Raw genomic sequence first — 11,647 nt, forward strand, 5'->3', positions numbered from 1 at the left:
CGGGCGAACGGGACGGTCCTCTAACCGGGAGCTCCCCTGGGCGGGGTAGCCGGCGGACAGCAGGGTCGGTGCGGCGTTCCGTCTCAGACGGGCCGGGCACACTTAGTTGATGGAGAAGTCGGGGAAGCGTGTTATTTATTCATTCATTCACGAGACACGCTCAGAGTGCCCGCGATTGAATATGCAGGACGCTGGGGGCGCGATGGTGACAAAGGTAGTGTCCATCTGCAAGCAGCTTGCCGCTTAGGTCAAGGGCTGAGCAGGTGCATAAACACAGTGTTTTGAAGTAAAGTAAGTGCAGTGCTAGAGAGATGCGCAGGGAAATAGGAGAACATACAGAAAGGGAATCTAATCCACCTGAGCGTGGGGTGGGGGGATGGCGGGGGGTGGCCTTTGAGATGGTTTCCATGAATAGCAACTGAGGGATGAGTCGCAGTTAACCAGGCCAATAAGAGAAATAAGTAAATTAGAATGACAAGCTATTCTTATTACCGGATTACAGAATACGCAGCCGAGAGATGATAAGAGGACAGGAGAGGTGGAAAGGGACTAGAGACCCAAAGCCTTTAGTATTGGGGAGCTTGGAAGGGGAATTGATTGAAGAACGTTAAGTCAGGAAGCGAGGGGATCAGAGTCAGACTTTCCCTTTATTAAAGGCACTTTGGCAGCAGCGCAGAGGATAGATCTGAGGGGAGTAAGTCTAGAATCAGACAGTTAGGAGTCTGCTGGGATAGCCTTGTTAATGGAGTTAGAAGGTCTGAACTAGGGCGAGGGGTAAGAGGATGGACTAGACAGGCAACATAGGTGATGAAATGATCAGGGCTTGATAGTCAATTGAATGGGGGGGGATCGGGGGAAGGAAGGATAAATCAAGGATGAGTCTTGGGGTGGACATAAGGGTGTCTTTATTAACATAGAGAGCATAGCCAGATGCAAGCTTTAAGTTTTGGCTGCACTGAATTTAATGTGCTTGTATAACGTAACACATCAAGTGGAGATGGCCAGAAGGCAGTGAATACATACATGAGTATGCATAGGGCATGATAGGATGGTCTGGACCGGTAGTAAATATTTGGGGATTTCTACATAGGAATACTAGGAGAGAAAATGAAATTTTTCAGAGAAAGCGTAGTGTCAGAAGAACGGTGAGCCAAATACAGGTGCTTGGACATATTAAGGAGAAGTGAGAAGAGAAGGCCATGAAGACAGGCAAGTGTCATAACAGGAAGGGTGTGAGGCCACAGAAAATTGGAAGGTGAAGTTTTAGGAATTTTGCTCTAGCTGTTGTGTAGGGTTTTTTTGGGGGGGTGGGGGTGCGGCTAGATTGCTTGGCTTAATGGTCATGAAAGATGAGGAAGGGAAGATAGAATAGTGCTCTTAACTAGAGCTTGATAGAGCATAAGAAGGGAACGTAAGATTGGTTAATAGTTTGAGGGACCTAGGGTCAAGGGAGGACCCCTTCCCGCAGAGATGGGCTAGTTAATAGGCTGAAGAGACGGGAAATGGATATAAAGTCACAGGTGGAGGAGGTGTTGGTCTTTCAGTAAAAATGAAGAGTGGGCAAGGGATGGGTGCGGGGTAGCTGCCCCAAGGCCTGCTTTCCAGGTAATGGGTGAGTCAAGGTTATTTACTTGAGAGATGGGGAACACAGCAGTTTTATGGAGAAATTGAGGGAAATAGTAAACTTTGGAATAACCTTTAAGAGCAAAACAGGGAGCTGACAAGTTAAACAGTTGAGTAGAGAATACAGGTGTCAGCAATGCTGACCACTCGGCCAGGGCGAAGAGCCTGTATTTGTAATTTTGCCAGATTCTGTGATTTTCTTCGGTTGTGCTCAACTTACTGGCCTCAGGACTTACAAAGACAGATTGTGTCATTCAGAATTAATGTTCTGCCGGGAGGGTGTATGGGCGAGACGGGTGCAAGGGCATAGAGTTTCATTGATCGAGTAGTACTTTAATTAGATCTTAATTGATAAAGGAAATGTTCTGTGGGCGAAGAGAGCTGGAAAGCCCACTTGAGTGAGAAACGATAGCAAGTATGCGGACGCAGTATTGTTGATTATGGTGACCTGGCACGGGAGGGGAGGGAGGATGAAGCAGTAGGCAGTGAGGATAGAGATGAGGGTAGGAACCGGATTTTGGAGTGTTTTGTAACCATTGGATTTAATTTTAAGTTCAATGGGAGCCGCTGACTCTTTTTTCCTTTTTAAGTCATTAAGTGACAAAGTGTTTTTTTCTTTTTAAGCCAGGAAGTGACTAGTAATCACTTGTGTAATAAAAAGGTAATTCTGGAGTACCAAAGAAGGGATACCACTTAGAGGAATACTGGAGTGGAACTAGACTGAGGCGGCAGGGTGAGTGCCTGTGGTCAGGCAATGCTTTGAGAAGGGTGTGGTTAGGCTGCAGCCTTAGAAAATAGCGTCCCTGCCCTGGCCAGTGTGGCTCAGTTGGTTGAGCCTAGTCCCATGCACTGAGAGGTCACTGGTTTGATTCCAGGACAGGGCAAATGCCCGGGTTGTTGGTTCAATCTCCAGTATGTGGTGAGCAAGAGGCAGCCGTTGGATGTTTCTCTCATTGATGTTTCTCTTTCTCCCTCTCCTTTCCTCTCTCTCTAAAATCAATCAATCAATATATATCGCATTTCTGGTACTTGGTGATTTTACCTGTTTCTTCCTACTTTAATTCTTCTTAGTTTAATCTCGCAAGGTTTATAATCTCACTAGAGGCCTGGTGCACGAAATTCGTGCAAGGGCCTTGGTCCTGGCCCCCACCTGCCACCACCATGGCCGGGGGCCTCTGCTGTGGCCCCCACCCACTGCGGCTTTCATGGAAGGAAGGACATCCAGTCTAATTAGCATATTACGCTTTTATTATTATAGATTGTCCTAAGGCTGACACCCCTTAGTCTGGGACTCATGGCACCCCAATGTGCGCTGCCGCCCCCCCTCCCCCCCCCACACACACAATGCAGCCAAATCTGATTCCCATCATTCCCTGAATGATGCCTTCTCTTTTCCTGCTTTGGCCTGTAATCCATTTTTATCTAATTTGGATCTTTCCTTTTTCAATCTTCAATCTATTTATTTCATATAGCCAATATTCATTTAACTTACTTGTTTATTGTCAGTTTCCTTTTTTAATAGTTTTGATCCTCTGCCAAAATTCTTGATTTTGTCTTTTATTCCCTTCAACATAGAAAGTACAATTCTGTTAAAGTATGTGACTTCTAAAAGGGACCTCTAGGTCTGTTTCTATTATGTATGGCTTTTCCCCCCGGGTTCTTTTTCATATGCGTACTGGGTTATTTTTTAAATATGTGCCAAATGTTGTATCTGTAAATTTATTTGAAGAAATAAAATATGAGGCCTAATATGATGTAAGCCTTGAAGAAGAAGATAGCACACAGGGTCATAACAATCTAGGTTCACTTGAGCTTCTTTTCAGGCGTTAAGTTTTGTTTCTGTTCTGATTCACAGATACTCCTGGGGTTTGTAGGTTTTGGGGATTCCAATTTAAACTGGGCGGTTTCTCAGCCTCCTTTCCTCCCATTGGATGGCCCTGTTCTCTTTTTGTCCCTCTGTATTCATTAAGCTGTCCAAAGGGCTACCTGCCTTCACAGCTGATGTGAAGGTCGATAAATCTCCGGGGGGAGCCTGGAGATTTGGGCGGTCGTCCTCTCCCAGATCTTGGTTTGACGGTTCTTGTAATCTCTCCATGCCTCTAGCAGACGCCAGGTTTTTTTGGTTCTCAGCAGAAGCTTAATCTGAATTACCCGGTTTTCCATCACTGGAAGTCAGCCACCATTGAAACTTTTCTTCTAAAACTGAAGTAGTCTTTTCCTCCCTTGTCCTCTAATATAACTTATATATATATTTTGCTTTGCTTCTTTAAGAACACTCAATGTTTACACCTCACATTTCAGTTACTAGGTTAAATATTAACTTACCATAATTTGTCCTTAATAAATTCACAGTGATGCTCCCTCGTTAATCATTTATTTCTTTTTCTTAATTCAACGTAGATATAGTCATCTAATTAACTGATCAGGACAGCAAAGTTAATTTGCAATGGGACTCTTGTCACTTTTGCCTGTTATTTGGTAAAATTGTTGGTCTTTTAATCACAAATTAATACATCACTAGTTATTTTAGTTTCTAGAGAAAGAATGGTTCCAAGTATGGCTTGTAAACAAATATATTAACAATACTATGCTAGTAATAAAAAAATTAAAATACATTAAAAGTACCTTTTTTTAATCAGTTGACACAATGATGGTACAACAGCCAGTTGAGAAGTAGTGAAGCGAAATCAATACTCTTACCTTATAATTTAGGACAACCCTTTAAGAAAGTATTTTGGCATATAAACTGTAAGAAGCCATAAAAATGTCATCTCTCTGGATATAGTAACCCTACTTATTGTGACTCATAAAGAAACTCAAAATATGGAAAAAGCCATATATTCATAAAATGTATATGTTAGCCTTATTTTAAACTGATAGAATTGAAAACCACCTAAATATTCAGCCTAAAGTATATTGTTTCCTATTGAAAAGTTTGCAGTACTGATGCCAAGGAGGAAAATCTTTATGCTATTACAATTCAAAGGAAGAAAAGAGAATCTTAAACACGTTTGCAAACATGTTATTTCTTTTCTGAACATTCTCAAATCATCTGTAATTTATTTTTATTGCTCTAGTATCAGTTTTACTAATCTGTAGTTCTTGTAATCTGTGCTTTTTTTTCTTTTCAAAATTAGGACAATTTCTGAACAAATCTTTTAGCAATTTTATTGTATAAAATTTCTCAGAAATGACTTACTATTTGTGACTCTAAATTTTTTTTTTAGAACCTGGAGATGTAATTTGTGAGGTATTGAATTTTAAAAGCTTTAGGTAGGTCTTCAATCCACTCTTTTATTTTTTTAAATCCTCACCTGAGATTATTTTTTCCATTAATTTCTAGAGAGAGTGGAAGGGAGGGAGGGGGGAAGGGGGAGAGAGAGAGAAACATCCACATGAGAGAGACACGTTGATTGGTTGCCTCCCACATTCACCACTCTGGGGGCTGGGGAACCTGCAACTGAGATACCTACCCTTGCCTGGGAATCAAACTCGTGATCCTTCCATTTGAGGGCCGATACTAACCACTGAGCCAAACCAGCCGGGGCCCACTCTTTTCATTTTTAATTGTATTGTACTTATGTCTTTTAATACACTTTGCATTCTCTGTATTAAAATGTGTTCTCTCTATAATGTTTTCAATATAGGAAATAAAGTCTTTGCTTTCACTTTTTGGAGGTCAGTTCACTAATAATCAGGAAACTTATGGAAAGGTAAGTTGAATTTATATTTTTCAGTAAATCATACATAATATAAATAGAACCTTGGATTTAAAGAGAAGAACTGCAAATCTTAAAGTTATAAAATTAAAAAAAATTCAAGATTATACTTTGGGATTTTATATGCATTAATTATTTTGGTCAAACTACATAAGAGAGCAAGTACAAAATTAATCTGAAGTTTAAATAACCTTAAATTTGCTAGTATTGTCGTTTATAGAGTCACTTATAAAAATGTTCTTGTTACTGGTGGCGGTAGGATATCCCTTTCTCCACTGAGTGCTGGTGGTGGATCCTTATGCTATCTCGGGAAAAGGAATTTTCTGAGACTTGCACAAGAGGATGAATGAATGTTACTTGTGTGGAATTACATCTCTGTGTTTCCTAAGTCCCATTTCCCTTAGTGTATCTGGGGATTCAGTAGAGCTAAAGCAATTCAATGTCTAGAGTTTCTGTTCCATATTGCAGTCGGGTCCAGTTTAGCATCAGGCTGGTTGCAGTCCATTAGTCCATTGTGTGTGGGGTCCACATGGGGGCCATGTGCGCAAATACAAGAAGCAGGATTCGAGCCAGGAGTCAACCAAGAGAAACCAGGAAAAAACCAAGAGAGCAAACTCCTTTGTTTAGGGGATTAAATAGCTCAAAAATCTTCCTGAGTTTACAGTGGCCACGCCTACTCTGGCCACTGACCAGTCCCAGGTTTGACTGACAGGCAAGTACCTTCCTAATGCCACCCCAGGCACCTGTTCTCCCACCTGTCCAGTTCCTTCCCCAGCAATCTGTGGGGAGTGGACTGGTGGCTCCCTGAGGAATGTTAAACTGCAGCTTCCTGGCAGAGCTGCCCAATGACTTGCCTATTTACTTTTTTTACTATTAGAACAGTGTTAATTTTGGTTAGAGTCAGATCACATATTGTTTAAAAGTAGCAAAGAGGAATATCTCCTTATTGACTTGAGTAAAAGCATATGAGGCCATAAAGCCTATTTGAAGTAAGTTGTATGTTGTTTTTTTCTTTCAGTCTCCTTTTTGGATACTTACTATTCCCTCTGAAGATATTGCCAGAAACTTAATGAAACGGACAGTGTGTGCCAAGTAAGGAAAACTTACAATGTTCTTCTGCATCAGTGTATACAACACTTCTCATAAATACTCTGCCCTACTTTTTGCTATATTGGCAGAAAGTAGAAGTGGTTGGTTGTTGGGGAGGTCAATTTAGCCTGCAGTTACCTGCATTTTCCACTGGATGGGGCTGGGGGCACAGAGGAGAGTTACCTGCTAAAACAGTGAAAGAATCTCAGCCTGAAATGCAGAAACACTTAGTTCAGAATAATTTTTTAAAACTTCTGTATTAAGCAGAAGTATGGTATAAGATGTAAATGCTATGCTATTACATAGGATAAATGCCATAGTTAATTATAACCAAAAATCTAAACTGTTTTTCTTGTAGATGGTTTTTAGTTGGATGAGCAGATTGGTGAATGTAAGATGACAAAAAGTGAGGACCGCCATGAAATAAGTTTTTCTGTTTTAGTTTTTAGAAGAATTCTGATTATTGTAATTTGGTATAAATTACACTGTTTATCCTACTTGAGTGTTTTCTAGAATTTATCATTGGCATTTTCTGTTTTTTCCTTTTGTTTCTTTTTTATTGGAAAATTTCCTATTTTGGGGTTTGAAAGTTAAACTGTATTTTCAACATTCATCTAAAAATTGGACCTGCCGAAACCGGTTTGGCTCAGTGGATAGAGCGTCGGCCTGCGGACTGAGGGGTCCCAGGTTCGATTCCGGTCGAGGGCATGTGCCTGGGTTGCGGTTACATCCCCAGCGGGAGATGTGCAGGAGGCAGCTGGTCGATGTTTCTCTCTCATCGATGTTTCTAGCTCTCTGTCTCTCTCCCTTCCTCTCTGTGAAAAATCAATAAAATATATTTAAAAAAATATATAAAAATAAAAATTGGACCAACTTATGTTTGAGTTGCTCTGTTTTCTGAACATTTTGGCAGATTACTGAATGCCTTCTTTCCTTAAAAATGACATTTAATAATGCAGTGCAAATATGAATTTATGTATACCTAGTTTTATTAACATGGTTGGTAATATTGAGTAGACTATAAACCAATATTTAGTTAAATTCATCACAGTACTACCTCTAATCTCTTAAACTATAAAGCTTGTTAATGGGCCTAATGTATTTAATAAAAATGACTAGACAATGGAAGCATAACTAAGAAACCCATCCTTAATTAGGTACTTCTTTAAATTAGCATATTAAAAGCTATGGCTCTCAAAGGTGTTTGATTTCCAAAGATGTGGTTCATTAGGTTTAAAGTAGCTGCTTGAGGACCCAGAACCTGTACACTTCCTTCAAAGCTCATATCTTCTGATGCATATATTTCACAAATGGTACAATTAACAATTCTGTAAATGATTATATAATAGTACATAATAATTTCCGTGGCTGTTTTTTATTTTCTGTATGTTTTGTATAGCTGAGGTCACTCCTTAAGTGATAGCTGTGTAAGTGTAGAATTACTGTAGAGGCCCTCTTTCTATAAATTCAATACAAAGGAAAGGAGGAATTCATTTTCAAAAGATAATCTTAGTTCTAATGGCATTGTTAATTACAATTATAAAGTAGTTTAAATTTAGATGCACATAACTGTGCTAATATGTAGATTGAGTTCTCTTTCAACTAATTCTAAGAACTATTTCACTGGTTGCAATGAAATCTTGCTTGTAATTGTTTCAATGTTCTTAGAAATATATGGAAGCTTAAGAATATTTTTTAATTAAGAATTTCTGTAATAGTTATAAAAGTAATTGTTAGTTACTAAATGTTACTAAGTAATAGCTAAATATTAATAGTAACATTTTTATCTGGTCATTTTTCTTTTTTGTTTTATGGAGAAGACACTGGGAAAAATTGGATGTCCTGCAGCTTTTCACCCATTTACTAAAATAACTTAAGTGATTTTACTGCATTATTTGTGATTTATGATAAATTCATCTCCTTATGTGTAAATTCCTATGTGTGATTTGGACATAAGCTTTGTTTGTTTCCGGATACATATTCTCATTTATAGCTTAGGAAACATAGGCAGTACTTGTTTTAGTGGAATGAGCATAAAGAATTAGTGAAATCATTGTGACACATTACTGTGTGAACTGATCTCTTAACTGAGGTTAGTACTGATCATTTATTTCCTAGGTCCATATTTGAGCTGTGGGGTCATGGGAAATCTCCAGAAGAGCTGTATAGTTCTCTCAGAAACTACCCTGTGGAGAAGATGGTGCGTAGTGAAGTGTGGTGTCATGTAGTCTGTCCTCAGATACTTTAGAATTCCTAAGCCTGAAGAACTTATCTGCTTTTATTTCAGGTTCCATTTCTACATTCAGATTCTACATATAAAATAAAGATTCACACATTCAATAAAACATTGACACAAGAAGAAAAAGTCAAACGAATAGATGTAAGTGAATTTAGCAAAACCAAAAAACTTGTGAAATTAATATAGTCTAACCCCGCCCTAATCGGTTTGGCTCCGTGGATAGAGCATCGGCCTGCGGACTGAGGGCTCTCAGGTTCAATTCTGGTCAAGGGCATGTACTGTGGTTGCGGGCACATCCACAGTGGGGGGTGTGCAGGAGGCAGCTGATCGATGTTTCTCTCTCATCGATGTTTCTGACTCTGTCCCTCTCCCTTCCTCTCTGTAACAAATCAATAAAATATATAAATATAGCTATATATAATCTAACCCCTGTTATATAATAATTCCAGTGTTTGTTAAGTGTTTATTTTGTAGCACATTGTGTGCTAAGTATGTTTCATGTTTTGTCTCATTAAATCCTAATACAAAACTTATGAGATAGGTATTATTATATAAGCACTATTTTTCCTTTTAAATTTTTGTAGGACATTGGAATTACTTTTATTTTGTAGGCTCTTGAGTTTCTGCCATTTGAAGGAAAAGTAAATTTAAAGAAGCCACAACATATATTCTCTGTTTTGGAGGATTATGGTTTGGACCCCAACTGCATTCCTGAGAATCCACATAATATTTATTTTGGTAGATGGGTAAGGAAATGTTCTTTTTACCTATTTAAGTTTATTTTCTTTCAAAGCTAAATTTTGGGCCTTTTCATTTAACTCTAGATGTAGAACTTGATAGCAGCTGAAGAGCCAGAACTGTATGAATTCAAGTCAGTGAAAAATATGTGGTTATGTGGTTGGTTGGTTGGTTGGTTGGTTGTTCGTTCCCATGCCGTGAGGAAATAGCAGAGAGGGTGCTTGGTTTGTTTGTTTTTCTAGAGATTTAGGGCCTAGGTAGGAGGTGTGTAACTGAAAACATTAATAGAAGACTTGTCAGACAGGCTGAACTGCTTTTTCAGTAAAGCCAAGCAAGGGCCGAGTGCTCTGGTAGCTGAGGGACCTCATTTGCAGAGCTCTCCAGTCTAGGTTTCCATTCTGAAAAGAAATGAAATTACTGGAGAGTAGTTATGTCCACTTCCTGGAGGCTCTAAGTGGGTGAGTGAGAGCTGTGGCTTTTGTTACAGAATATTATTTAGAAGAAAAAAAAGATGGATAAAGCTTACTCACCACAAGCCCCTGCAATAATTGCATTCAAATTCAATTCAGATTTGGTTTGAAAAGTCAAAGTAAGTGACAACACACTAAGAACTAAAGGTATTTGTCCACATTTTTTTTTAAAGGAACAAGTTTAGAGCAGTAGTAAGTGGAAAGAAGTTTTCATCATCGAGATACTATGGTGGTTTTATTGTGAATGATTAGCTTAGATCTGTTCTGTACACTTATACTAACTTGAAAAACATCTATGATCTAGATTGCAGATGGACAGAGAGAGCTTATAGAGTCATACAGTGTCAAAAAGAGACACTACATTGGAAATACAAGCATGGATGCTGGTTTATCATTCATCATGGCCAACCATGGAAAAGTAAAGAAAAATGATATTGTCTTTGATCCATTTGTTGGAACAGGTATTTTGATTTAACTGTTAAAGCTAGTGTAGAGACATTGCTTGTTTATATAAATCAGGGTCATAGTAATATATTTTTTCATAGTAATATTTTTGCTAAAAGGTTAAATGGACAGAATAATCTTTTAATTACTATTAGTTAGCGCCTAAGAGATAACCATATATTTGTGTAATAGCCCGTATTTAACACTTCAAAGATGAATTTGTGTATTTTTTCCCAAGTAAACCACTAGGGGGAAGCATACCATACATTGCAATCTCATACATTGTGGAAATGTTATGAAGCTATCTAGTTTATTTAAATGGGAAAATTCTTGGGGGGAAGAAAGCCTTAAGTGACAAAAAGTGTGTTCATCTTTTAAAATTGACAACCATATACTTTCCTATCCCTTGTAAGTAACCACCTTTTTTTGTTTGCTAGTTGATTCTTCCTGTGTTGTTGTTTTCTATTTTTATTTTTGGTAGTGATTAGCAGATATATGTACATTTTATTTCTACTTCTTTCTAACATAAGAGATAGCATACTATATATGTTGTTTTTAAATTTTCTTTTTTTTAGTACTTAACAGTATTTCCTGGAAATCACTTTCTATTTGTTTATAGAGATTTTCTTCGTTCTCTTTTCCCCTACCCATCCCCCACCCTCCCCTTTCCAACCATCAGTTTGTTCTCTGTATCTTTCATTCTTTCTTATAATTGTACCCCATGGATGTATATATTGTAATTTAGTCAGACTGTTTCCTGTACTTGGGCATGGGTAGTTGCCAGTATTTTGCAGTTACAAATAAGGTTTGCAATGAATAATTTTGTACCCTTATATCTTCATAATGTATAAATTCCTAGAAGTTGGATTGCTGGGTTGAAGAGCGTATGCATATATAGTTTTGTTAAACGTTACCAAATTCCTCTCAATTACATCATTTTACATTCTTGACAGCAATATATGAGAGTCCCTGTTCCCCCACAGCCTCACCAGCAGAGTGTATTATGAAGCTTTTGAAATTTTGCCATTCCATTGGATGAAAATGTATCTTAATGTAGTGTTAATTTGTATTTCTCTTACTATGAGTGAAGTGTAATAAGTTGTTATATTTTACGGGTCATTTTTAGAACTTTTTTTGAATTATCTTTCATGTCTTTTGCCCATTTTTCTGTAGACTTGTTGGTCTCCTCAGTTTTAAAAGTACTGTTCATGTTAGGGATTTTAGCCTCCTCTTTCCCCATACATGTATAGAAAATATTTTTTCCTAGTTTTCCATTTATCCTTTGATTTAGCATATAATAGCTTTTTGCCATGCAAAATTTTTCC

The 11,647-nt window shown here is 38.2% G+C and overlaps 1 protein-coding gene across 1 annotated transcript in view; it reads left to right on the plus strand.

The window, feature by feature from the left end:
- The first annotated feature begins 202 nt into the window (after nt 1–202).
- Nucleotides 203–11,647, plus strand: part of TRMT11 (tRNA methyltransferase 11 homolog) — a 60,097-nt gene continuing 48,652 nt past the window's right edge. Inside the window, exons 1-7 of the mRNA XM_006778505.2 lie at nt 203–214; nt 5,271–5,336; nt 6,361–6,434; nt 8,550–8,631; nt 8,719–8,811; nt 9,282–9,416; nt 10,183–10,339. Of these exons, the coding sequence (XP_006778568.1) occupies nt 203–214; nt 5,271–5,336; nt 6,361–6,434; nt 8,550–8,631; nt 8,719–8,811; nt 9,282–9,416; nt 10,183–10,339 (619 nt within the window). The remainder of the gene's footprint in view (nt 215–5,270; nt 5,337–6,360; nt 6,435–8,549; nt 8,632–8,718; nt 8,812–9,281; nt 9,417–10,182; nt 10,340–11,647) is intronic.

Source organism: Myotis davidii, unplaced genomic scaffold (assembly GCF_000327345.1).
Source record: "Myotis davidii unplaced genomic scaffold, ASM32734v1 scaffold147, whole genome shotgun sequence".
Lineage (NCBI taxonomy): Eukaryota > Metazoa > Chordata > Mammalia > Chiroptera > Vespertilionidae > Myotis > Myotis davidii.